Genomic DNA, 27356 nt, shown 5'->3' on the forward strand with positions numbered 1-27356 from the left:
TCTCAGTAATTACCAATCATTCTAATGCTACAATTAGCTATTAAATCCATTTTGCTTGGATATTACTTTATTACCAGTCATTACAACAGACATTCCCATAACAGCAGATTAAAAAAAGCACATTGTTTTGGCTGTGGTGTTAAATAGCTATGATATAAATATTTGAGTTGGACTTGGCACAGGATGCTGAAGGCTTGGTTCAGGCATGTGTCATTTTGGAGTTTCAACTCCCACAGACCTCTGCTGTAAGTTACTATTATTTTATTCAGGAGAAATTGGAGAAAAGCACGTTTTCTGCAGCACTAGTGCTGTAGGCCTCTCACTCACGATTTCTTTAAGTAGAAAGCAACAGGTAGAAACTCCCGCAAAGGTACAGTCTGGCCTTTGGCTTGACCCCAAAAAGCCCCACTGACTGACTGAGCTCTGCTGTGGCAAACTGCTTTATGCAGTGTGTTTCCTGTTCAACAAGGCAAGGGCAAGAAAATACTGTGGATAAAGACCCAGGTCTGCATCAGACCTACTCTACTACACCGACATGAAGGTTAATTTGCTTTAGCTGCACACAAGAATGTAGGCCAGGCCTGAACGCCAAGTTTTGTATTATTTTGGCACAATTCATGAATTACAATCAGTCCAACAGGCAACTGCAGTATAATTCACAACTTGTGAAGATACCACATATACATAAGAGACTCACTAAGCCTAGAGCAGCAGACTGACTTGCTGCACTCCATTCCACACTGAATATTTCAGTAGCTTATGTCATCTCAAACTCTGCAGTGTATCTGCAGCTACGCGTGGCTCTCTGTACAATTCATCTCTGTATAGCAATTTGTGCAAACAAGAAAAATCGGTTCAACTGTTGTGCCAAATGCAAAAGTCTCCCTCAGCATTCAAATGATCCTTTTAAGGGGGTACGGTGGCTCAGTGGTAGAGCTGTCGCCTCACAGCTAGAAGGTCCTGGGTTCGATTCCTACGTGGGACGCTGTGAGCGCTGAAGGAGTGCGTGCCCATCCGCATGTCCTCGAGTGCCCACCGCCCGGGTTTGGTCGTCAAAAGGGCCTTTCTGTGTGGAGTTTGCGTGTTCTCCCCGTGCCCCCTGGGGGTTTCCTTCATATAGGAACCCCACACCAAAACATGCAATATCCTGGTCGCTGAAGTGGTGCCTCCTCTGGTCATTCGGTGCACCTGTTCGGAGGGAGGGGAACTGGTTGGAATAGCGTGATCCTCCCACGTGTTATGTCCTACCGGTGAAGCTTCCCATGTCAGGTGAAAAGAAGCAGCTGGCTACTGCCCATGTCTCGGAGGAAGCATGGAGCCAGTTTCGGATCTCCCCAGATCGACAGAGGGTGGAGCAGCAACCAGGATAAATAAATTAAAATTAGCACTAATGGGGGATAAAAAATGGGATAAAAAAATCTGGAAAAAGAAATATATATATATATAAAATCAAATGATCCTTTTAGGACTGAAATACATGATGTAATTTGAGTCTGCCATGCCAACAATGAAAACGTACATGGGCTCATTTAAACAGAAAGTCCTCATTCTGTACAGCATTAGATATGTCAAAGTACAGACTACAGATGTGATTGACACTCTAAGCACCAAAGTAAAATGGCATGTTGGTTAAAAAAAATGCAATAGAATTGACAGTGCATAACTTAAATATGTGCGCACGCACAATCATTCCAAATAGTACAACTTGTCCACATTTACATTTTCAAATGGGCATTCAGTGCATTGACACATTTTGAGAAACAACAAAAAAGACAAACAGCTGTGGCTTTCATGATTCCATAGTTTGTCTCAACGTCGCTATCTGGGGACGTTGAGACAAACTATGGAATTGGATTACTGCCTGATGTGTTGGATTGTGACTGATCTGTTGTCTTGGTCAGGTCTCTAATGATTCATATGGTTAGGTAAGGTTGACATCTACGAATAAAACCCACCTTTTTTAACACAGTTTGCACAGATCTGAGATATTTTTCTTAATCTTCTCCAGATGCTTATGGTAGTTTTATCATTAATCTCTAGTCAACTGTTTGGTGAGGATTTGCTCGGTTATTCGAATTGCTTACACATGGGTGTAATCCAGTTTTCATTCAAAATGTTCTCATGTTACAATGAAATTTCAATGTTACAATCCCATCCAATACCCCCCCCCCCCCAAGGTAACATACTTCAAGGCATCAAATATAAGTGAAAGTACATCAATAAAAAATCTCTTTATAAAACATCTCTTTAAAGTACCTTCAAAATGTCTGATCAAGTACTTCAAAACTCAATAATTAAATTAAACAAAAACAACTAAGACACACACAAAAAATAAAAGATGCGGTTGGAAATGGTGGAGAATTGAAACAGTAAACCAGATGAACGCTTGAGGTGGGACAGCTAACCCTCACTCTGCGACTGAGCGACGTCATCCATTGCCACATTAAAGTTGTTTGCAGTTTGCTCCCTGCTGAGCAGTCCAGTCCGTTAGTCCAGTGCGTTAGATACACTTCCAGTCTTTATTTCAGGCAGCGGTTATGATTCCATAGGCTTTTTTTCTTTTGCAGGAGCAGAAATTAGCCATTTCAACATATCAGCAATGCATTTTAAATATCTCAGCTGCTATCGCACTACGATAAAGGCATATTATTTATATCATTGTCTTTGGATGCCTGCAGTTAGCTGTTAGAGCAGAGCAGACCGGGTCGGATGTAAACATTTGCTTCTTTGAATGGCATCAATAAAGTAAATCAGTTCAGTGCAGTTTTTGACTCCGTAGGTTAAAATGTCAAATTTTTGGGTTGCTCTCCTCACGTTTCCTTGGTGCAGTGTTCTTCACGGTCGGTTGTCTTTGGCCAAAGAGTGCATCATCCAGTTCACCTTGGTCTTCCAGCTCTCCCGCAGAGCTTCAGTGAACTTCACTTTGAAGTTCTTCAGTGCCTCGTCCTCCGATTTGCCCAAAGCTAGAGAGTCCTGTTGAGACCAGACAGCAAATCATCATCATCAGTATCATTCACACCCCTCTAACATCCAGCCCACCATCACCTCTTCCAGCTCTTGCCCTCTGGGAGGCGCTACAGGTCTCCATCCACCAGGGTCTGGGGTCAATTCATGAATGAACTACTAATCAATTCCCATTCAATTGAGGAATTGCTATAGAGACACTCGGCATGTCTGGGAACGCCCACAAAATGTTATACGGATGGCGCACGAGGGGGGTAAAACCGCCCGTATATCTCAATGGGCTGACTCACCAAAGGAAGGTGCTGCGGCTCTAAACTACAGGTTTGGGGATTCTAAAGCAGAACACAAAGACGTCTGTTCAGATGTGCGTTTACTGCAGTGGTTATAATCCCCGATCGTGTCTGCCTGGGCTGGGCTAGCAGCTAAATTCTAACTTTGCTGAATGGATAGAACGGGGGATTTACCCCACCCTGACCACGCCCCCAGCCAGCTAACCCAGTGTCTATGACAAGACATCGCCTCAAACTATTAAAAAAAACTACATAACAGAAACAGAATCAGAATTTCAGGAAGTTGAATTTAAAATCAAATTCTGTGAAATGCCACGGTTTCTTATTGTGTCCTACCACATAGGCTACAGTATCTAAGATCAGATTTATAAGAAGTGGAATGTTCAATTATTTTTCCTGTCATTCCAATTCAATTGAAATTCTGCTTCTTAGAGCTGGGTGCAATTCCACCAGGAATCAAATGATTCACCATGCATTCTCAATTCAACTCATGATTGGCTCCTGCTATCCACCAAAACATCCTGCTCCAACAACAGCTTCTTCCCTGGAACCATCATACTCTGAGCTCCTACCACTAGTCACCCCCTCCCATACACACTTTGCATGCACTGTGTATGCTGTATCCTGTATTTATGTATGATGCCAGAACTGGTTAAACACGCTTTACCGACTGGGTGTGTGTGGCTGGCTAATAAACAATCTGATCATCACCAATACCACCGGTATCATCATGATGTACCTTTAGATACTGGATATCCTTGAAGGAGGAGAGCTCAGGTAGTCCTGCTGCCTTCATCATAGCGAAGAGGTTGACAAACAGAGTGGCGTTCCGACACAGGATCTTGTAGGCGTGCTCACAGTGCTCCCTGAACCTGGTAAGGTGGATGAAGAATCCATCAGTGTCATTATGAAAGATGTGAATGGGATCCTAGAACGATTATGCAATCTTGAATATTTCAGTCACCATTTTTTTTTTATTGTACCTCTCAAACTTCTCGCTGTTGTTGGTTCTCCCTTGTTGGATCACATGGACGAAGTCATACGTCAGGATGAACGGCACACGCTCCCTGTTGATCCCGAGTTTCCGCTTGAAATTCCCCAGGAAGTGTCCAAAGTCAATGTGGAATAGCTGGTGAACAAAGGTGAAGGCGAGAGGGAATTAGCTCCTGAATCACTGACCACAACCACATTTCTAAATTATTTTTCTTGTCAGTTATTCTCAAAGGTTGGGCCTCACCGACTGGTATCTGTAATTACATAATTTTACTCCATAATTAGATATCTATTACCATTGGAAATTGCTGGCAGTAAAGTAAAACTCGCTTAGCTTTTTGGCTACCCTGAACCCTTGACTTACAAAATAGTAACATTTCAGACGAAGGATTTTTTTAAGTAAAAGAAAATCTCCATAGTAGTTATAGCACTTTTGAATTACCCCCTTTAACTCTGCTGTGAAACACGAATATGCTGTCAGAAACCAACCTAATACTGGTAGAGCAGGCCTTCTGATTATTAAATATATCCAGGACCATAAATTCAAAGATTAGTTTTAACATCAATTTGAACCATACTATGATTCACTAAAAGTAAACCATCAACTGTATCATACTGAATTACCAAGCAAAATCAACAGAAATTCAGTCTAAAATGACAGCCCATTTTATTATATGGCTCAACTTTATGTCATATCGCCCCCTTGTGGTAGAACATTTTTATTAGTATAATAAGGTAGATTAAGCATACACCAACTTGTACTGTAAAATGTATTTAATGCCACTGTACTAATGTTTTCCCGTGGGGAGCCAGGCAGCCAAATATGGAACAGTCTCCCCATCTCCATAAGGGACAGCCCCACCCGTGCCACTTTCAAAGGCAGTCTCAAAAAATGGCTGAAAACAAACCAGTCATGTACTCACAGGTAGTATGTTTTTCTTCTTTTTCTTTTTGTGTATTATGTAATTTTATTTTTATAAGAGTAATTGCTGCCATGTATTTTAGAGTGTATTGCTGCTACTCATGTTTTACGTTTTTTTTTTAGAGTGTACTGCTGCTACCACCTATGTTTTATGTAGTATGTTTTATTATGTTTTACATTTTATGTTTATTGTGTTTTATGTTTTATGGGGACAACGGATGGAAATTAGCCTCGTGCTAAATCCGGCAATTTTTACACTTTTATTATGTTCCAGGTTTTAATATCTGTTCTATGGTTTCTGTGTTCATTAATTTTGCACTGTCCCGTCCAAAAAAAAAAAAAAAAAAAAAAAAAGGAAAAAATATCGACATCTCACCTGTCCAGTTTCCCTGATCATGATGTTGTCGTTGTGACGATCGCCGATGCCCAAAACGTAAGTAGCTACACAGTAGCCAGCACAGGACAGCGTGAACTCCTCTATCGCTTGTTCCAGTTTATCCCTGCTGACAAACAAGGTCAGAGGAATAAAGAGACAGAGAAGAAGTGAGAAAAAGAAAAGAGTATTAGTGGGTATGTTGTAACATTCACGCGTCACGTCCCTTATTCTTACACTGCGTACTCCCTAGCTTTTCCAAGTAAGGACACATCAGTGCAGTGATACTCAACCTGCGGCCCGGGGGCCAGATGCGGCCCGCGACAGGGTGCAGAGTGCCCCCCCCCGACCATTTTCTAATAATTTCACGTTAGTTTTCATTGTGAATTAGAATCTAATTCACAATAAAAACTAATAAAATAAAAACTAATATGAAATAAAGTTTGACTGAGCTCCAGCTAAATTGTCAAATACCGCCGTCTGCTATGTATGTACTTAACCTAACTAACTATCCGGTGTGTACAACATTGTCAGACTAAACTCCGGCTGACACCCCAAAAACCTACAATCCGCTACAGAAAATTGTATATTGTTTGTTTATTAACTGGCCCCTGGCCTCCGATCATTTCACGAAAGTGGCCCCCGGGCAAAGCAAGTTGAGTATCCCTGCATTAGTGGATTGCCCCTTGCACCTTTTATTTTACACTGAAGAATAAGCCGGTAGTTTGTGGATATTAGTGTGTGTTTTTTCCACCCTAGGGCTGTACCGAATAAAAAAAAATCACATTTGAATAATATTCTATTGAGGTTTTCCAGGAAACATTCACATGTCTGCCATGATGTCATCATGAAAATAAATAAATAATAAAATAAATAAATGCTCAATTTGAATGAAGTGATTCACCGGAATAAATATGAGTCTTTTTGTTAAATCCACTTTCTTTCATGAATATAACTGCAGTGAAAATTGCACGGGACGAATCTTGATCTCTGGTTTTCTCAATCAACCATTCATATACATTAAGCTCTAGTACTTTCAGTTTGTTCATTCAATGATCACCATTCACAATAATATGCTGACTATGTGAACAATCACACAAGCCACACACTAGCAGAAGGATATGCAAAGTGCAAATATTCTAATGCTGATTTTTTTTTTTTTTTTATGTCAGCATTATGAACGAATATTTGAATTGTCCGAACTATTCGGTCCAGCCCTACCTATCTAGGGGCTATAGTCAAAACGCTTTCCTTCACAGGCACATACAGTATGCATTGTGTGTGTGTGTGTGTGTGTGTGTGTGTGTGTGTTTTGTGTGTGTGCGTGTGCGTGTGTGTGTGTGTGTGTGTGTGTGTGTGTGTGTGTGTGTGTGTGTGTGTGCGTGTGTGTGCGCGCGCGTGCTCAAACACACACATACTGTAGCCTACTACAGTTATGAGGCAGGATTTCCTCACTGTTAACTGACATATTCACAGACAAGTTCCTGAGGCCGATAAATGATTGACAGCCATGTCCTGTCGGGGGCGGGTCCAGACGTGCACGGGGTTCACTGTTAGTTTTTACAACTTTTCTCCGTTCCACCGTTTCAAGCGAATAACCAAGCTGTTCTGTTCTGGCAAGCAGCAGACCGGGTCAGACTTGCCAACGTGACGTACAAAGGCTTATTCATTACATCTAAAGTGTATCTCCTCTTAAGAGCTTTTTGAACGTGCACGACCTTCAGACTGCCGAGGCCCAAGGCCCAAATAAAAATCTGCTCACATTTTATTTGAGCCACGGTTGTCGACTAGACTGCTATCCACTTTTTGTATTTCTGTCACGGTCATCGAGTCTGTCACGGTATTGAAACGCTGCACTAAACTAAATAAACGAATATTATGACGTTTGAAGACAAACACGTACAGACGGCAAACTGCACAGAGACATCCATTCTGCTCTGTCATCTCCAGAAGGCTGCAGCTTCAGTAGAAGATTGGCTTACACCCAGTGTTAATTTTGGCAGCTATTTTAGATTTAGTCTTAGTCTTTGGATGAAAACGCTCTTTAGTTTGAGTCACATTTTAGTCATTTCTATCGTTGATAGCTTTAGTCTAGTTTTAGTCGACGACAACCGCAGAATGTTTTAGTCCAGTTTTAGTCGACGAAAAGTCATTACATTTAAAGTCATTCGATTCTAGTCAACTTTTAGTCATTACTTCTAGTCAAAATGTTTTCTGTCTTTAAACTAATTCAATTAGGCAAATACAGGCATTGTAAATTGGAATCAAGGTTGACAGCTTGTATCAAGTGTTGAAATTTGTAAAGCAACATTTAACTCTTAAAGTCGAAGTGAACCGGAGGCGAATGCAATAGCACGAGCGTCGGAGACTGAAAACAAATTGAGAGGCGGACCATATACGTGTCGATGATTTGATTTGACAATTCTGTCGACTGGCTTTGGCATTGGTCAATCATGGCGTGTTCCACCCCCAAATCGAGTGGGATTCAGCGTGTTGTCGTGCTACGCGAGTGGGATCCGCGGAGTACCAGGCAGCCACTTGCTTCGTGCGGAGCGAGCGGACAATCCGATGCATGGGTGCTGCCCGCCCGCCTGAAATCTCCGAGGGGAGACCCCTGACTACCATGCTCTCAAGCGTGCGCCTTTTACGCTATTTCTGTAAATACGATATTCCTGGAATGCGCGTTTTAACGAGCCAGTTACATTTCTTTGCATTCTTAGAGATTATAGTTTTTGTTTTTTGTTCATGTTTCATGCAATTGGCCAAGTTAGTAGTTAGTTTATGGGATAGGAATTCTGCCAGATGACAGGCACTAGGCGCCATTTTCTACTTCATTTGGAAGAGAAAATTATCCTGAAATGAAGATTTGATTGACAGCTGCATGTCGTGATATGATTGGTTGAAATGGGGTAGAAATTTGATAGTACTAGGTGACGTCACTTTTGATGTGAAAAAGTGTGAAAAACTAAAGGAATTAGATTTTTGTGATTTTTTTTTGCATACATCATTAAATAGGTGCACTGCATACCCAGGTAATTGAACTAAAAGAAAAGAAAGGTCATTTTTGGGTTCAGCTCGACTTTAACACTTTTACTTGTGTAATTCCTTACCAGTTTGATAGCTCTAGCCTAGACTCTCCCAATCAGTGTTAATTTTGGCAGCTATTTTAGATTTAGTTTTAGTCTTAGTCTTTAGACTAAAATGCTTATTAGCTTTAGTCACATTTTAGCCATTTGTATCCTTCATAGTTTTAGTCTAGTTTTAGTTTTTATCAGTGAAAATATGTGGTCTACGAAAATTTGTAGTCATAGTTTTCGTCGACGAAATGAACACTGCACCAGACATGATGTTATATCTGTGCATCAGACTCACTCAGGATTCTTGGATTTGAGCCAGTTGAGCAGGGCATCCTTGTTGAAGGCCGCGGTGGCGGCACTGGTGCTGTTGTTGCGCTGGATGTTGGCGATGGTGTCGGAGTTCTTCACCACCTCGATGAGACCCATCTTGTCCCCGGTGGACAAGCAGCCGTATGGGATCATCCTGCCAGTGGAGGGAGAGATTTTCTCACGACTGGAAACCGATCAGGGGCCAAATGTATATAATAAACCATGTGTACACAGGAAAAAGTGTGCTGCGACACTTTCCAAACAGTTTTCTGAATTGATACAAATCCACGGGCCGTGAGAATGTGCGTACCGGTAACACATCTCTCACACCACGCACACTGTACGCAGTCTTGACTACTGTGATGTAGCAAAAAAGGGTTGAGTAACAGCTTTCGCACACCAAGTCCGTATTTTCGTCCGAAATTGACGCACGGGGAAAAAAAGAATACGACCTCATTTGTGTCAATCATCATTGACACACCGAGTCCGACAATTATGTCCGTCATTTAAGTTTTCGGACGAGGCTCGATTTTCTGCGTTTTTCGCATCAGTCAATAGATTTTTGCGAGCTGGGACCCGTCTGTGTTTTCAGATGACGGATTAAAAAACACGCATACGAAAACAATCGGACTGTGTGTGCAAAGACCTTAAGTGTGAATTTGGGCGACATTTTATTTAGAGCTTTTATGGGCATACACAGATTTCGACACCTAAAATATACAAAGAGTTTTATAGATTTGGCCCCAGGTTGGCCCCAAAATGGCTGCTGTGCAATGCAGTGGCTCATACCTGAGATCCAGCCCTTCTTTTTTCCACAGGTTCTCCATGAGCTGGATCATCTGGAGAGTCAACATGTCTTGTCGTAGATCTGGAGACGAGGAGGAAAAGGCGGAGTGAAACAACCTGTAGTGCTGCACGTGACCAAATCATGACATCGTGTGGGAATAATACGTACAGTGTGTGTGTGTGTGTGTGTGTCAGTGTCACTGTGCCCACTGCACCCATGTGTTCAGGTTCTTCTGCATCTCACCATCTCCATTCTTGAAGATGATGCCCACCATCTCCCCCTGCAGCCACTGGGTGTTATACATCAGCCAGAGTGGCTTCATCTTAGAGTCCATAAACCGGCATCTGTCCACACTGTAACAGCAAACACATTCACTGTAAACACTCCATCACTCAGTCACAACAGTGCGTCAGGGTCACAAATTCAATTAACTGAAATTCCCTTGAAAGTTCATAAAACACCTGTGAAATTAGAAAAGGGGCAAGATAATTAGAAGTGCTCGTTTTTTGCATTTCATACTGCTCAAATTTTATTAATTGAGCTGTCAAATACTCATGCATGAATGTGACTACTGTCCCCCGTGGGCCACCATAGCTAGCCTATGACTAGTTAAGTCTCTCCCACTGTGAGTCTGAGCAATGGGATTTCTTGTTTTGTTTTTGATCATCATAAAACAAAACGAAATAACAACCCCAACCACCAGCATGCAGAGCAGGAGAGTGGGAGGGCCGTCACAGTGGGGAAAAACAGCACCACCCCCTTTTTGTAAGATCATAATGTGGTACATTCTAATTTAAAATGCAACTAATCTTAGCGGTACAAATTTAGGGTTTATTTACCAATACGCAATGCAAATATATTATTTCATAGCTCAACAAAAAGGCCATTTATTAGGGGCATTTTGGTCCCTTTCGAGGGCCAACAATCCAATAAGGGAGCAAAAAAAAAAAAAAAAAACTATGACCAAAAAAAAACATACCCTACAGTGTGTGTGTGTGTGTGGTTGTGTGTGTGTGTGTGTGTGTGTGTGTGTGTGTGTGTGTGTGTGTGTGTGTGTGTGTGTGTGTGTGTGTGTGTGTGTGTGTGTGTGTGTCACTAACCAGATCTCAGAGAGGACGACGCTGGGGTTGAGAGGTGACAGCAGGTCTGACAGGGCCTCCAGGTAGTTCTCCTGTCTGATACAGAGCTTCAGGTCCTCTGCTGTCAACTTCTGAGAGCCGGACTTGACAAAGTCACTCAGGGCCTTCATTTTGCCCAGAGCCTCGTTCTGCGTGGGACAGGTAAGGGAAAGGTTAGGAGGACCTGGCACAAGAACAACAAACACATGCGAAAGACTGTAGCAGCAGATGTGTGGGTGATCACCTGCTTTGATAAGCTCTTGATGTGGTGGATGTTCCCCCTACAGTAGGCCTCCAGAATCAGGCCAAAACGCAGACTCACTGACGCCACGTGCATTTCTGACCTACAACAGAGACAAGAGCTTCAGTCAGATTTTCCACTCAAGGCTGGAGATGTAATCATCTAAGAGTCTTCTGTTGGACAACGTCTGACCTGAGATGCCAAAAGAAAAAGTGTCCTATCCTCTTATTGGACAAAGCCCTCTCCAGCAGAAAAGTGGCGAGGTCGCAGTCTAGGTAGGACTCGTACTTCAGAACCTGGACCAGCTGGATGAGGTACTGCAGCAGCTCATCATCACTGTGGACGGAGGAAATGTTCCATAAAGACGTCATGCTGTTGACACGGCAAGCACAACCAAATCTGATGCCACACGGAAATGAGCAAAAGCATCTGCGTACCTGAGCTTGCGGAGGCATCTGATAGTGAAGGAACGGACTATTGGGTCGGGAAAACTGTAGTCTAAGAGCTCCAAAGCATTGAGGGCAGGGAGGTCCGGCCATTTCCTCAGCAAACTCACCATCTGAGGAGAAACAAATCTCCATTTTCTACCATGATGGGAACAACTAAAACATTGATGTATAAGAGGACAGAGGAAACCTGTCATGAGACCTGATGACAGGATTTATTTGATCATTTAATAAAATTTCATTTTAAAATTCAAAATGTTTTCAAGATGTTTCAATCAATCAATCAATCAATCAATCAATCAATCATTCAATCAATCAATCAATTTTCCAGATTTCTTTGTACATTTCCTAAACTTTTAAAGAACTGGAGATCCAATTAATCTTCCATAGATTTCCAGACTTCCCAGTTTCAGTAATGCTAATAGTAGTGATATCTTAACGATCATCAGCGGGAAATTCTCTTTTCTCTGACACAGGGATTTAACCCCATGGTCATCTGGTTATAAGCACAGTTTCTCTGACCACTAATTTAAAACTTAACTATCAAAGTGTGTTACATTGATACGGTCTGTAATCATTATCCTGTGTACCTGCACGACGTCCTCACACTTGCTCCACTTGGTGATGAGGAGCAGCTTGGACAGACATTCAGGATAGCGGTCTCGCACTTCGCCACGGAGCTTCCACAAGAGCTCCTTCTCGTCCTCAAAAAACTCAGTAGAGTTTTTGTTGTCCATTATTTCTTTGAGCTTCGTGTACTGTGGAGAGCGACACAAACATGCTCGTAAATTAGCACGAGTACGAATGGTACATACGTAGCTGATTTGTATTTAATTTTAATTTTTTTACAGAAACTGAATGCGTTTAAGAAAAGAATATATGGTGTGTTGTGTTGTACCTCTTCTTTAGTGGCAGCACCCACATCACCGTTCCTCTCCAGATCGCCTATCTGAAAACAGATAAATACATTACAATCAAAATCATAATCAATCATCTTTTAATATTTAGTCAGTAGTTATTGCTGGAATTAAACTCTTACATGTACATTACGAGAAACTGAAATTGGACTCTTGACTCAAGTACAGGGTCGTACTGCACCTTGTCAAGCTGAGGGTAGTAGAGGGGGTGTGGCCGAATGTTGGCGAAGCGAATGAGGAGTCCTGCAGCACTGTCCACATTGGGGTTCTTCTCCACTGTTCCCATCGGGTTGAGCAGGTCACATTTGTCATCTGTGATGAAAAAATGGGACAGATGTGAGACGCGCCATTTTGGGGGCCACTTCCATCCAAACCCCCTTGACACCGACACCACGAGCGCACCCATTTTCCAAATCGACCACAAAGACAAAAATACGAGATGAATCGCAACTGCAGCCAATGCGAATAGAAACTGAGCCATCTTTGCAAGTGCCGCCTTCACTGTTTGCCATTTAGTTTACACCAACTAACAAATAGGTCATTTCCACATCTTAAAGAAATGCCATCTCATCTCACGCACGAGCAGATGCACGATGTGTTGTGTGAGGTTTGCAGTGCTGCTGTGTGTCACTCTACGCAACACCTCTCCCCCACACTCCCCTCCACACCCCCAAACTCCGCTGCCAGTCAGTGTGGGGGAGAGTTGTTGATCTGGGCTGTTGATGAAGCCGAGTGATTATTATTAGGGGCGTCACGATACACTCGGTTCACGATACGATACGATACACGATATTGGGTTCACGATAACGATACAATACGATATTTTAAGAATATTTTTTTGCGCTCGATTTGTAAGTTGAGGTGGCATCCTCCACCTTAATTTGAGTAATTTCACCATTTTCATCCTCCGTGTCTGTAACGGAGGATGCAAGTAGATATATAGTAGCATGCAATCAGATGCAGATCAGTGCCACCGTGTTCAGCTTCTTTTTCTCGCGATATGAGATTTCATCTCAACGATACATATTGTCACGTTTTGATATCGCGATATATCGTGGGACGATATATTGTGACATCTCTAATTATTATACAAGCAAAGCTCAGAGTACCAGCAAGAGACGGCCATGTGGACAGCAGGAACTCCCCGGTCTTCAGCTGGTCCTTGTAGTCGAATACCATGGTGTTCACCCAGGCTATTGGACAGTCCTGATAGGAGAGAAAGAGGGGGGGGGGGACAGGTAAGAGAGAGGGGGACAGAGTAAGAGAGAGAGATAGTCCACTCATTAATTCAAACTAAACTCTAATTCTCTATCATTTTAAATTTTGAATTGTCTAAAATAATTTTGCACATTTTGCACATTCGCATTTTGAGACCAGCGGGCTTGGATACAGTAGGCTACTAAGGCTGCTACTACAACACAGAGCCAGGCGACTCAATCAGTAGGCTCTCACTACCAGCAAGGCAAAACAAATAACATTAATGATACAGATCCTGACCAACAACGTGTGTGTGTTGAATTTAACTAGCTGGCAGAAAACGGGCACAATTACCGGCGGCTAACGTTAGATTTGTTGTAGGTTCAGTTTTGAACCTGTTAAGGAGAGATAGAAACACAGCAGCAGGCAGCCTATGTAATGGAGCGAACAAGCGGGTTGAATTCACAGTTGAAGACCTGTAACGTTACTCACAGATTGGGTTGAAAACAGGGAAGAACGTGAAGTTTGTTCTTTGTCTTAACATTTTCACAACAACACAACTGACTTCTGCTTATCCTCCCCTCCCCTCCCCTTCTCTGCTCTACTGGTTCTCTGAACTGGGCACAGGGTACACTTGTTTAATGCCGCCTGCACATCCTCCACGCATTGCAGTTGAGTGGAGTTATGTATATATATATACTGTATATATATATATATATATATATATATATATATATATATATATATTAGAGATGTAATGGTATGAAAATTTCACATCACGATTATCGTGACCAAAATTATCACGGTTATCGTATTATCACGGTATTCGTAAAAGATTGCTGAAAATGTTCAAAAAGTACTGAGAGACTCACTGAAATCATTTTACAAGGTTTTATATTGAAAACTCAGACCCAAAAAGGATTGATACACTCACTGAAGTCATTTCTCCAAGGCTGCACGTTTGCATCTGGGAGACGGTTACCAACTCAGCCTGATGATGGACAGTATTTACCATGTTTTTCAAAGCACTGTAATCACGGTAACACGGTAATCACGGTACCACGGTTTTAATGATAATGAAAATTTGAAATGGTACGGTTATTGTAAGGGATTTTATCACAGTTATCATTAAAACCGGTTATTGTTACATCCCTAATATTATATATATATATATGTACCGTTTCAAATTTTCATTATCATTAAAACCGTGGTACCGTGATTACCGTGGTACCGTGATTACAGTGCTTTGAAAAACATGGTAAATACTGTCCATCATCAGGCTGAGTTGGTAACCGTCTCCCATAGTAAAACAGAAGTGAGAAGCAAGAGGATGGTAACATATATATATATATATATATATATATATATATATATATAAAGTTGGCATGAATAGCAGCAGAAGAGGCAGTAAATGCAAAATGAGATGTGGGAAATGGTCAGACACGCGTCAAACAAAGTGGACACATGAATGAGGAGCTGGGGGGGGGGTAGGGGGTCAGAAAGAGGCGATACACATGAATGAGGAGCTGGGGGGGGGGTAGGGGGGCAGAAAGAGGCGATACACATGAATGAGGAGCTGGGGGGGGGGGGGTAGGGGGTCAGAAAGAGGCGATACCATAGGCGATACACATGAATGAGGAGCTGGGGGGGGCGGTAGGGGGTCAGAAAGAGGCGATACACATGAATGAGGAGCTGGGGGGGGGGGGGGGGGGGGGTCAGAAAGAGGCGATACACATGAATGAGGAGCTGGGGGGGGGGGGTAGGGGGTCAGAAAGAGGCGATACACATGAATGAGGAGCTGGGGGGGGGGGGGGGTAGGGGGTCAGAAAGAGGCGATACACATGAATGAGGAGCTGGGGGGGGGGGGTAGGGGGTCAGAAAGAGGCGATACACATGAATGAGGAGCTGGGGGGGGGGGGGTAGGGGGTCAGAAAGAGGCGATACACATGAATGAGGAGCTGGGGGGGGGGGTAGGGGGTCAGAAAGAGGCGATACACATGAATGAGGAGCTGGGGGGGGGGGTAGGGGGTCAGAAAGAGGCGATACACATGAATGAGGAGCTGGGGGGGGGGGTAGGGGGTCAGAAAGAGGCGATACACATGAATGAGGAGCTGGGGGGGGGGTAGGGGGTCAGAAAGAGGCGATACACATGAATGAGGAGCTGGGGGGGGGGTAGGGGGTCAGAAAGAGGCGATACACATGAATGAGGAGCTGGGGGGGGGATAGGGGGTCAGAAAGAGGCGATACACATGAATGAGGAGCTGGGGGGGGGTAGGGGGGCAGAAAGAGGCGATACACATGAATGAGGAGCTGGGGGGGGGGTAGGGGGGCAGAAAGAGGCGATACACATGAATGAGGAGCTGGGGGGGGTAGGGGGGCAGAAAGAGGCGATACACATGAATGAGGAGCTGGGGGGGGGTAGGGGGGCAGAAAGAGGCGATACACATGAATGAGGAGCTGGGGGGGGGGGTAGGGGGGCAGAAAGAGGCGATACACATGAATGAGGAGCTGGGGGGGGGGGGGGTAGGGGGGCAGAAAGAGGCGATACACATGAATGAGGAGCTGAGGGGGGGTGGGGTAGGGGGTCAGAAAGAGGCGATACACATGAATGAGGAGCTGGGGGGGGGTAGGGGGTCAGAAAGAGGCGATACACATGAATGAGGAGCTGGGGGGGGGGGTAGGGGGTCAGAAAGAGGCGATACACATGAATGAGGAGCTGGGGGGGGGGGGGTAGGGGGGCAGAAAGAGGCGATACACATGAATGAAGAGCTGGGGGGGGGGGTAGGGGGGCAGAAAGAGGCGATACACATGAATGAAGAGCTGGGGGGGGGGTAGGGGGGCAGAAAGAGGCGATACACATGAATGAGGAGCTGGGGGGGGGGGTAGGGGGTCAGAAAGAGGCGATACACATGAATGAGGAGCTGGGGGGGGGGGTAGGGGGTCAGAAAGAGGCGATACACATGAATGAGGAGCTGGGGGGGGGGGGTAGGGGGGCAGAAAGAGGCGATACACATGAATGAGGAGCTGGGGGGGGGGGATAGGGGGTCAGAAAGAGGCGATACACATGAATGAGGAGCTGGGGGGGGGGTAGGGGGTCAGAAAGAGGCGATACACATGAATGAGGAGCTGGGGGGGGGGGGTAGGGGGTCAGAAAGAGGCGATACACATGAATGAGGAGCTGGGGGGGGGGGGGGTAGGGGGTCAGAAAGAGGCGATACACATGAATGAGGAGCTGGGGGGGGGGGATAGGGGGTCAGAAAGAGGCGATACACATAAATGAGAACGGCGCCAAAATAGCGTCAACATCCGCCCGTCTTCCTGGAGTCTGCCGGGAAGAAGAAGAGAGAAGTAGGGCAGAAAGCAGAAGCAGGCCTGATGGCCGTTGACACACCTGGAGGTCTCGTACTCGCCGCTCACAGCCACTGAGCCCACAGAGCAGAGCAGAGACCACACCACAAAAGGGGAATTTGGAGTTGTTGTTGACGATACTTTTCAATGTGCAAAAAGCACAAGAGGCTCCTCCCCCTTTCACACTCACAGCGCAGGAGTTTTTTCTGAATAGGTTTTATAGTAAAACAGAAGTGAGAAGCAAAGAGGATGGTAACATATATATCTACTAGTGTCTCATTCAGTGATGCTCAACCCGAGGCTCTAGAGCCACATGCATGCGGCTCCTTTATGGGTAGTTGTGGCTCTTTTAAGGCCTACTTTAAATAAATAAATAAATAAATAAATAAATAAATAAATAAATAAATAAATAAATAAATAAATAAATAAATAAATAAATAAATAAATAAATACAGTACATACATACATACATACATACATAATCTAATCAAATAATTGGAGGAAAGGGACTTTTTTTGGATTGTGGCTCTTGCAAAGCTTTTGTCTTGTGGCTCCTGAGTAGGGCAGGGCTGAGTACCATTGGACTCATGGATTATTGCTCAGTACTAGCAAAAAATAAATAGTCAATATAAATCTTGTTCAATTTAACACTACCGTTATAATGAATTTGTTTGTTAATCATCCATTGCATTCATATATTTTTACATAAATATACACATGTGCTGATGATGTATAGAAGATTTATTTTTAAAGGACCCTAACTTGAGAAGAGTAGCAACATAAAATGATTTTGCACCATCTTTAAGCCTCCCTTCTACACTGACTCCGTCACTAGTACAGACAATCGAGGTGAAGAGTCAATGATCTTTTCAGTCAAAGTGCTCAAACGGCTGGGAGCGATGTTAAAAACTGTATATGGGCAACTGTGAAAAACGAACTTAAAATTCCTTGAAAACGCAAGTCCTTCCTTCCTCAGAGCGATGCAGAGATAAAAGAACTGAAGCGGACGAGCCGTTAACCGCAGCCTTGCCACTGAACACAGTTGCACAACCAGACACAGCAGCAGCAAAACACACACACACACACACACACACACACACACACACACACACACACACTACAGAGGAAACGTGTCTGTTTGTGCTTGCTAACAAGTTCACACCCACCAGCGGTAACACACACAAACACACACACACACACATGCATGCACGTACACACACACACAGCCATCACTCAATCGCATGTTCTACAACCCGGTTTCACCTTCCCAGGCCTTAGACAGATCCCATATGGTTATTCGTGATGGAGACTCACTGCTTTCTTGTGCTTCTTCTTGGTGCCGCGGGGTTTCTTGGCCTTCTCGATGACGGCGTACAGAGCGAAGCACAGGCGGCTCATGCGAGGCAGGTCGGCCACGCCGATCTCAAACTCCAGCTTCTGGTCCCACAGGGGCTCCGAGCACATCGTCACCTCCGAGCTGGTCACCACCTTACAGAGCAGCTCGCTGCCGTGGTACAGGCCGGCCTGGACCACCAGCTGCAAGGGCAAACACACACAACATTACATTACATTACGTCATTTGGCAGACGCTTTTAGCCAAGGCGACTTACAATAACACATTTTTGTCAGCAACAGAGAAATCAACTATGCAACACAGTCTATGACAGCTACAACCTCTGAAGGAAGTGTTTGTAGTTTTTTTAGAGAGAGAGCGAGAAAGAAGTTAGTTCAAGAAGGGCCCAGATGGAGCCTGAAAAGGTGTGTCTTTAGTCTTTTCCGAAAGATCGGCAGTGATTCGGCCGTCGTGACCGAAGGTGGAAGCTCGTTCCACCATTGAGGTGCCAGGGACGAGAAGAGTCGCGATCGGGATGAGCGACTTTTGAGCCCCTGTAGTGGAGGAGGGGCGAGGCGTCCTGCACTGGTGGAGGAGCGGAGGGAGCGGTGAGAGGTTTGGAACCTGACCATAGATTGTAGGTAGTACAGAGGAGCTGTCTGGTGTACTGCCCTGTAGGCCAGTACCAGTGTCTTGAATTTGATGCACAACAACACCGCTTAAACACATGGGGGGGGGGGGGATCGCATGTGGCCTGGGAGCAGAGACGTTTGTCGTTTGTCACGGGGAGATTGTTTGTGGAGGATTTCCTGTGCCACTGCAGCTATGAGTCAAAGGTCTGCACCTCCATCAGTTAGGCAGACCACAATGCCTTTCACTGCTGCTGTGTGTCTAGTCTGTCAAAGATGATCAACCACCAAGAAGTCCCATGTGTCCCCTCTCTCCCCCCCCCCCCCCCAGTCATAATTCAATTCTGCGCGGCCATTACGGTTCTGCCCTTTGCCAATTTGGGCTGGTCCCAATCCAGATCTCCGAAATATATACGAGTGGATATTCTCCCCAAGGGTGTAAATATATACGAGTGGATATTCTCCCCAAGGGTGTGTTCTCTCTCAAACCTCTGCCTGCCAACTGCAGACATGACTGATAATTATGCGACAGGATAAATTTGCCATGAGTCATGATGCGCTCTGAGAGGCAGCGGCCGGAAACGCACTTACACTTAATAAGCCATCTAAACAGTAACAGAGTTAGTTATGAAACTGAATCACAAAGACACACATTAACCCCACTCCCCTACTTGGGTTCTCTGCATTTTTTCATCTTTGTCAAATTTGGGGTGTGTGTGTGGGGGGGGGGGGGGGGGGGGCGGCTCTGAAAGCATGGGGAAAAATAGAGAACACATTATTGAGTGTTTCTACATAGGAGTAATGCTTCTACCAGATATTTAAAGTGCAACATCATAATTTCAACAAACTTGACAGGGACACTCATCCCATTTTGAGATAGGTCAGTCCCGTCAGTCGCTATCTGCAATAGTAACAACATGCATCTCGCCTTAAAAAAAAAGAATAAGTGCATTACAAGCGAGAGAGAGAGAGAGAGAGAGAGAGAGAGAGAGAGAGAGAGAGAGAGAGAGACAGAGACAGAGAGAGAGAGAGAGAGAGAGAGAGAGAGCGCACGAAGGCTGTCCTTTTCGTAGAATCTAGGCCCCAGAATGAGACGCGAAAGCCAGATAGGCCCTCCCCACTTCCTGTTTTGAAGCTTCAACCAACCGCCTTGATGAATTATGGGAAACGTGCGGTCTGCGCCATGTGACCCTGTCATTTACATGTCAACCCCCTCCGGCTCGTACAACTGAAATTGAGATATTGGTAAACAAGTAGATGCTACACTTCATTGAGGAGCAAAGTGAGAAAAAAACCACACCACCACCCACCTTCATCCCCTCGTCTGCATTGACTCTGCTGCCCTGCACCAGGTGCAGGTAGAAGGGCTCATTGATGGCCCACAGAGACGAGGTGTTCTGCTGGTGAAGAGAGGAACATGTCATTCTCCACCTCCATTCTTTCCCCACATTTCAAACTACATTCATCCTCAGAATTCATGAAACATTTTATTTAACAGATTTATTTAACAAATAAATACATTATTTATTTGTTTATTTAATAAATTGTGTTTAATTTATTTATGACAAAAGAAAGATGCAAAATACTGTATGATTTCAAAACAAAGTACAAAAGAAAGAGGAACAAAGTCTGAAATACGGTAATAAAAAAAAAGCAATCCTATGTCATTCTGAAAGTATTAACCCCCCCTCCAAAAAAAGAAAAAAGAAGTCTTAACTGTATCTAATGAACTTGCAATTTGTTTTTGATTAATCATACTTCCCAAACTTATACAATGAATTACGTATGGCAAAATTGTTACGAAAAACACAAGGATAATAGTTTCGCATTTTGACCCTACAGCTCCAACATATTATGTCCAACTAAATGTAAGCAAAGGCGTACAGTGTAAATGATCTACATTCAGCTGCACAGCATTGTTGAAGGCATGCCAAAGTCCGCAGTCTGGTTGAGGAAAAACTCTTAGGCGGACAGAGAGTGAAAGAGAGGGAGAGACAGAGACAGACAGAGAGAGAGAGAAAGAGAGGGAAAGAGACAGAGACAGAGAGAGAGACAGAGGGAGAGAGAGGGAGAGAGAGACAGCGAGAAGAGAGAGAAAGAGCTGGTCTGTTAATGAAAGACCACGGCTGTCCTCGGGAGGATCTGACCTCTTACCTTCTTCAGGGGCAGGGGAGGAGGTCTGGACGAGGAGCGGCTCTTGGACACTTGGCTGCACATGCTGCCCTGCTCCTCTTGGTATTTGCCAATGGTGGTGTGGTGGACCATGATCAGATGAGGGTTTTGACCGTTTCTCAAACAGGAGAAGATGTACTTTAAGGGGGGAAAAGAGAGAGATGGGTGGACAGGGGGGAGAGAGATGGACGGACAGACGGGGAGAGGACAGGGGGGGAGAGGACGGGGGGGAGAGAAAGCGTTGTTGTTGTGATTTGTCCTTACTGGTACAGCCATGGCTCAGTTCACCCACAGATACCCCCCCCCCCCCCGTGTTGTGAGTGCACTGGTTGACTCCTGGAGGCTGTTCATTTTGCTGTAGGTTAATGCAGCCGAAATCATATTATGTGTGTATGGACGCGGGGCTGTGCCTGCGAGACAGATATGAGTCACCCCAGCAGGTAGCTGGAGTTTCAAAATCAACAGTGGAGTCTCCTGCCACCGAACGCTTGAGTCACAACCACACTCCTGAACTGACAGAGCATTTCCAGCACTGAATGGACCCGCCTGCACAGAGCCCAGATCACAGACAGACAGACAGACAGACAGACAGAACACAGAGAAGATACAGAGAAGAGACGACCCAAACAGAACATCACACACACTGACTGAGAAGAGAACAGCTAAACAGCTCCGGTCAAAAGGGATCGCTCACATCCCATGCTTTTTGGTTTTGTCCTTCACTATCTGGATTCTGGGCCAAAATATTTGATTGGTACTCTAAGGCTTAGAAAATAACCCTTCGGCCGGAGGCGGAGCTCGCCATCTTCGGCTGCTCAGAATCCTCTCTGCTCCTCCCTACGGCTATACAACAGTCTCTGACGCAGGGGACGACTATCGCCAAGAGAGACTCATTTTGAAGGAGTGGAAGTCCCCCTCTCCACCTTCTTTTCAGCTGTGGCTGACAAACATGGTCTCGGTTATACATATGGAGAGACTTCGGTTCCTGAGGACCAATTCATTTACGAAATTCACAATCATCTGGGACCCATTTCAACCTACTTAGATGATGTTAAGAACGACAAGTAACTTGCTCGGCCGACTTCTCATGGACCCCTTGCACGGGATTCCACGCACATTTCTTACAAGCACATGGGAACTTGATGCGGCTGGTAGCGCCATGTTGTAATATTAATGTTGGTATATGTATGTTTTGTTTGTTTTTGTTTTTTGTCTGAGCCTGTTTTTTGTTTTCTATGTTCTGAAAATGATCAAATAAAATATGAAAAAAAGGGGGATGGCTCACTCACTTTGAACTGGCACAGCGGGTGTCGCCCGTAGATGAACTCGTTCCTGCCGTTGACCTGCAAGGTGTAGTCCTCTGGCTCCTTACGGACCGAGCGGAACACGGTGGCCTTCTTCTTCAGCGCGCTCCTGATCAGAGCCATGGGTTGGTCCTCGGGGTCCTGCTGGAGCATGAAGCTTTCCTGTGGGGGAGCCGGAGACGCAGCGGTAGCTCAGATTTAAAAAAAAAGTGCCAGTTTCACGGGAAATCATACAACGTTAAGTTTTCATATTTGTGGACCAAGGTTCCTAGGCGGTTGTTTTTGTTGCAGCTTTGCAAGGTGGTGTTTGTGGTGTGGGAGGGGGATTTCCCAGGAAGGTTCGCATTTAGCTAAAACCTCCAGAATCTGAATGTGTCCACGCAAGGTTGGAACCACAAGTGTTCCTGTCAAAGCTTTTTGTGCTTTGAGTGTGGCCCCCCCCCATCTGACGCCACCATCAAACCAGAAGATGAGATTTGGAACCTTTACAAATGTGACTCATAAAAACGACTAGATAAGATCAGGTAAATACGTCGTCTATCAAGCCTCTGGGGTATCCACTCACCTCACAAGCCTCAAACTTGATGTTGATGAAGATCTTCTTGGCGCGTTTGGACTTCCCTGACTCGGGCAGAGAAGGGCACGGCTCCAGGTCACACGGGAAGCTGTACTCCATCCACTGGTCCCACGGCAGCTTCTGCCGATCCACGGCCTTCTCTTCACAAAACAAACGCATCTTGGCCCGGAACTCGTTCACCTCGTGGTTCTTCTGGGCCTCGAAGTCATGAAGACCTGACAGATCATAATGAGACCATTCGAGATGATGAGTCTCGTCCAATGAGAGAAAGACTATTTGTTGCGGCAGATTGCTTTTGGTTACCTAGAATACCTACACAAACATTTCCCTGAAGTGCAGCTGCTCTGGAGATCTAAATACTCTCTTTGGTCGAGTTCAACCTCAAGGGGGAAGGGCCAAAAAACCACAGGTTTGAACGCTGAACTGAAGTGTAGATGACAAGGTGATTATGAAGCCTGCTGCACTTGCTACTAACTTAAAGAAAAACAAGAGTAAGGGGACATTCACACCAAAAGCGCTTTTTTCAGTCAGAAAATTGTGAAAAAAGTGCCCTTCTGGGACATGTATGATTGATTGATTGATTGATAAAAAATCATGTTGAGAGCGCTTCCATTGTGCACAAAACACAGCGCACGGAGCGGTTTTTTTCTGCTCCGTTTGTTTTCCCCTGTAGTCGCGTGCAGTACAGATCAGAACACAACGACCAGAAGGAAGGTAGCCAGCTAGTTTTGTCTGTTTGATGTTGTTCACTGTCAACATGAAAGCCAGATTATTGCCAATCCCTCTGGAGGAGAAAAGGTAGGAGGAGTGAAAAAGACGAGCAGGGCGCTTTTCCTCTAATGTTCAACTTTTTTCAGCTTTAAAACGCCCACAGTGCTCCTCCAAAAACAACAGACGCCACCAGCGCTGAAACGCCAGGTGCGCTCATTAAAAGAGAAGCACGTTTAGCGCGTCCTTACATAGAGAATGAATTGCAGAAAGACGCTGGCAGCTCCAAAAACGCTTTCGGTGTGAATGTCCCCCAACACTAGAGACCAACTTGCACGCTAGAAATGAACGTGCAATATTTTTTTCACTCAACCAATGAGGTGTTTCTGCCTCTAGGAAATGTTTGCAGTTGCCATGTGGCTAATCCTCTAACCTGCTTGTTGATAATGATGGAAGACTACTACTTATTTTATATTTACTAAGTACACTAAGAATGTCACCAAAGTAACAGCCATCTCTGCGATGCCTCAGCGGCGGCTAGAGCAGCATCTCCACCCTGTGACTCTGACCTTTGCCGATCAGGAGGCTGATCTGAGTGTTGGTGAGCTTCTCTACGCGGTCTCCCTCCCTGGCCACCAGGCGCAGCACGGACATGAAGGGCCGCACATCACTCAACCGGCGCGTCTCCTCCTCCAGCTCCTCCCTCTCGGCCGTCTGGTTGATGCAGGTGAAGACGTAGGCGTCGGGGACACCCAGGGCGCCGAACAGGGGCTCGCTGCTGGCGTTTCTCCAGACCATCTGACACCAGAGACACAGTCAGTAATATGCAGCAAAACACCAGGATCAGAGGAGCCCAGCTTCTGACCACCTGACATGTGCATTCTCTGCGAAACTCATAGAAAACACACACACTTCACTCAAAAGAGAGAATCTGATTTAAAACACAGACAAAAACTAAAGCAGCGTTGAGGTCTAACATATGTCTCACCTGTCGCAATTGTTGAAACAAATGACCCTGCTAATTTTCAACATTTTCCCGTTTTTCGTGTGAATAAAACAAACTCCAAAGACATTTAATCTCTTAACCATTGCTTCCAAGAGTATCATTACTTAACACAGCTAAATCAAAGAGCCTGAGGTGGCAGAATGGAGTTGGCATAGAAACGGGCACATTCAATGACTCTGTCTCAGCAGAGGATTGACCAAGGAGGGAAGCTCCTTCTCCTAACCGTCACAACAAAACATCGACTTCAAGGAGAAGCTAACGCACAAGCAAGCCGTGTTGGGATGGTGTGTGTAATGTTTTAATTAGACTAATGTGAGTGAAATATTAATTCAGCCAATTTGTTTAAAAGCATATTAAAGTGCTGTTTGACATTATTCTTCTAAGGAACAATTGCATTTCGCCACTGCGGGCATCCTCTCCGCAGCACTGTGCTGCACTCACTGAATTTATGACAATCAGAGCAGTCGCTCATGAAATACAATGCTCTCATATAACAAATATTTACTGCACGTCATATATCATTGGAATAAAACCGTATTTTATCATGTGTTTTTTTTCACCCCCACAGACGACTGGGGAAGCGGGTGGGAAACATACTTTTTTGATGTTCTTGATGGTGTCGTTTTGCGAGACAGGGAATTTGAGGAAGATCCCCGTGGGCAGGAGGAAGTCCATCATGATCTCCTGGTCCCCCTCCTTCTCCCATGCCTCCGGCATCCCACACTTCCCCGGGGCCATGGTGACGGCCGACCATTTACCGCCAGCTCCACTACTGCCCACCGGAAAACACACAGAGCCAACACACACACACGCACACACGCACACGGCACACACACACACACACACACACACACGCACACGCACACACACACACACACACACACGTTTCAAACAGTTTAAATAATATCCTCCTCTACGAGTATTGTGCACTACTCTGTATGCGAACAAATCTGTTGCCTAACATCTCCTTTTATTTAGGCTATATGCTGAAAGAAAAGGGACAAAATAAAACTCATCTCTGTCTGGGAGAAGCTAATGAAATCAGAGGAAGAGGAGATGTTATTTATAGGATATTTCTTTCCTCTGGGATGTTGCTTCTGAAATTATATTTAACTTTGATGCCGTTTGTGATCATATTGTTTGTGTGAAGCAACGAGTCGGTGCTTCACAATTGGGTTGCAGTTCAAATGGTTTCAGATCCTTCAGAATGTGAAAACTGGTGGTGGTGGACTATAAACCACACTTCAGCCCTCTCTGCCAGGCGCCTGTATGGTTTTTCTTTAGCATTTGTCCCGGAATGACTTCACACATCATACAGACTGAGGAGGACTCACTTTCTGAGAGGGTCAAATAAGGTGAACACACACTACCTACCAAAAGGGGGAAAGCAACACATTTTTAACCGCCTACTGAAAATTCCCTCTTCTGATCTCATGATTTACACAGAAAATAGGTTTCAGTCAAAAGTCATTCCGCAAAGGGTATTATTGATGCTGGGAAAAAGAAACTGAACTTTTCAGTACATTGTTTACAGCCATGACAGGTAGACCCCATCGACAAAGTGGACCCACCAGACCAATTCGCCTAGGCTACTTTATACTTAAAGGCAGCATCAAAACTGTAGCGTAAAATATGATATTTCAAGTCAAAAAGACATAAAAAAAATAAAACAGTTGATTCTTCTTCTTCTTCAAAACAGCAAAAATAATAATAGTCTACCTACCACACATTATGCCCACTGCTCGGCAGCAGCACCACGCTGCGTGGATAAAACGTGTTTATTTAGCCAACCTGTTATCAGCACACAGACACTTTACTTGCCTCAGCTACGAGCCTCCACAGCTGCACGGTGGTCATCTCTTCATGGTCCAAAGATGCCCGGCGGTTCCTTTCAGTCACACCGGCTCCGAAGAAGCACACGACGATGATGGTCCCGGGAGCTGTAGCCCGCCAGAAGCTGAAAGATGTGAACTAACGCTAAATGTGCTTCATGTAGGAAGTGTGTCTCTTGTCGTGGGTCAAGTGCGTTGTCATTGAAGCGGTGATGTTGAGCGGCTGCGCTTTGCCTCTCCAGCTGCCTGCTGCCAACCAAGGGACCGTCTGCAAAGAGTTGAGTCTGCTCGAAGCGAAGGTCTCTCTCTCTCTCTCTCTCTCTCTCTCTCTCTCTCTCTCTCTCTCTCTCTCTCTCTCTCTCCCTCCTCTCTCTCTCTCTCTCTCTCTCTCTCTCTCTCTCTCTCCTCTCTCTCTCTCTCTCTCTCTCAACACTAAATAAATTACAGTGAGTTATTGTAACTTTTGTTATAATCAAGCATAATAGAAAATAGGCTCACCATTTGAATTCATGTTTTTTCTCTCTTTCTGTTTCTGTAAACTTGTGTGTGTAAGCCTATTTTTTGTTGTTGTAATTAACTTTTGAGAGTCTACTTGTTTATGCTTAATATGCTTATGCATAATGCTTGCTTAGGCTTATGTTTGCTTTAAGAATATGTCCACAAGTCTTGTCAAATTAATTTAAACTCAGGAAGAAGTTGCTGATCCAATAAATGAATGAATGAATAAATAAATAAATAAATAAATAAATAAATAAATAAATAAATAAATAAATAAATAACCACTACCACCACCACCACCACCACCACCACCAC

At 44.7% G+C, this 27356-nt stretch overlaps 1 protein-coding gene across 1 annotated transcript; it reads right to left on the bottom strand.

The window, feature by feature from the left end:
• Positions 1 to 3: 3 nt before the first annotated feature.
• On the bottom strand, positions 4 to 25474 carry pik3cd (phosphatidylinositol-4,5-bisphosphate 3-kinase, catalytic subunit delta). The gene is made up of 22 exons (XM_083638548.1): positions 25309 to 25474; positions 24275 to 24503; positions 22986 to 23212; positions 22406 to 22582; positions 21099 to 21254; positions 20255 to 20344; positions 18297 to 18518; positions 13547 to 13643; positions 12619 to 12749; positions 12419 to 12469; positions 12111 to 12278; positions 11512 to 11633; positions 11267 to 11410; positions 11078 to 11177; positions 10816 to 10982; positions 9959 to 10068; positions 9718 to 9796; positions 8915 to 9082; positions 5546 to 5669; positions 4238 to 4383; positions 3994 to 4126; positions 4 to 2973 (listed from the first exon to the last, which is right to left on the bottom strand). Exons 1-22 carry the CDS (start codon positions 25447 to 25449, stop codon positions 2836 to 2838), a joined length of 3120 nt encoding a protein of 1039 aa, XP_083494674.1. The 5' UTR covers positions 25450 to 25474; the 3' UTR covers positions 4 to 2835.
• Between the last annotated feature and the right edge of the window lie 1882 nt (positions 25475 to 27356).

This window comes from Poromitra crassiceps, assembly GCF_964638095.1.
Source record: "Poromitra crassiceps genome assembly, chromosome: 6".
NCBI classification, from domain to species: Eukaryota; Metazoa; Chordata; class Actinopteri; order Beryciformes; family Melamphaidae; genus Poromitra; species Poromitra crassiceps.

What these genes read in the sequence shown, in the direction of transcription:
- pik3cd (XM_083638548.1), bottom strand. Translation starts at nt 25,449, where the DNA reads ATGGCCCCGGGGAAGTGTGGGATGCCGGAGGCATGGGAGAAGGAGGGG. An exon ending in TCAAGAGCTTATCAAAGCAG is followed by an intron (nt 10,983 to 11,077) that starts GTGATCACCCAC and finishes TGTCCCACGCAG; the next exon opens with AACGAGGCTCTGGGCAAAAT. An exon ending in AGGATATCCAGTATCTAAAG is followed by an intron (nt 2,974 to 3,993) that starts GTACATCATGAT and finishes TGGTCTCAACAG; the next exon opens with GACTCTCTAGCTTTGGGCAA.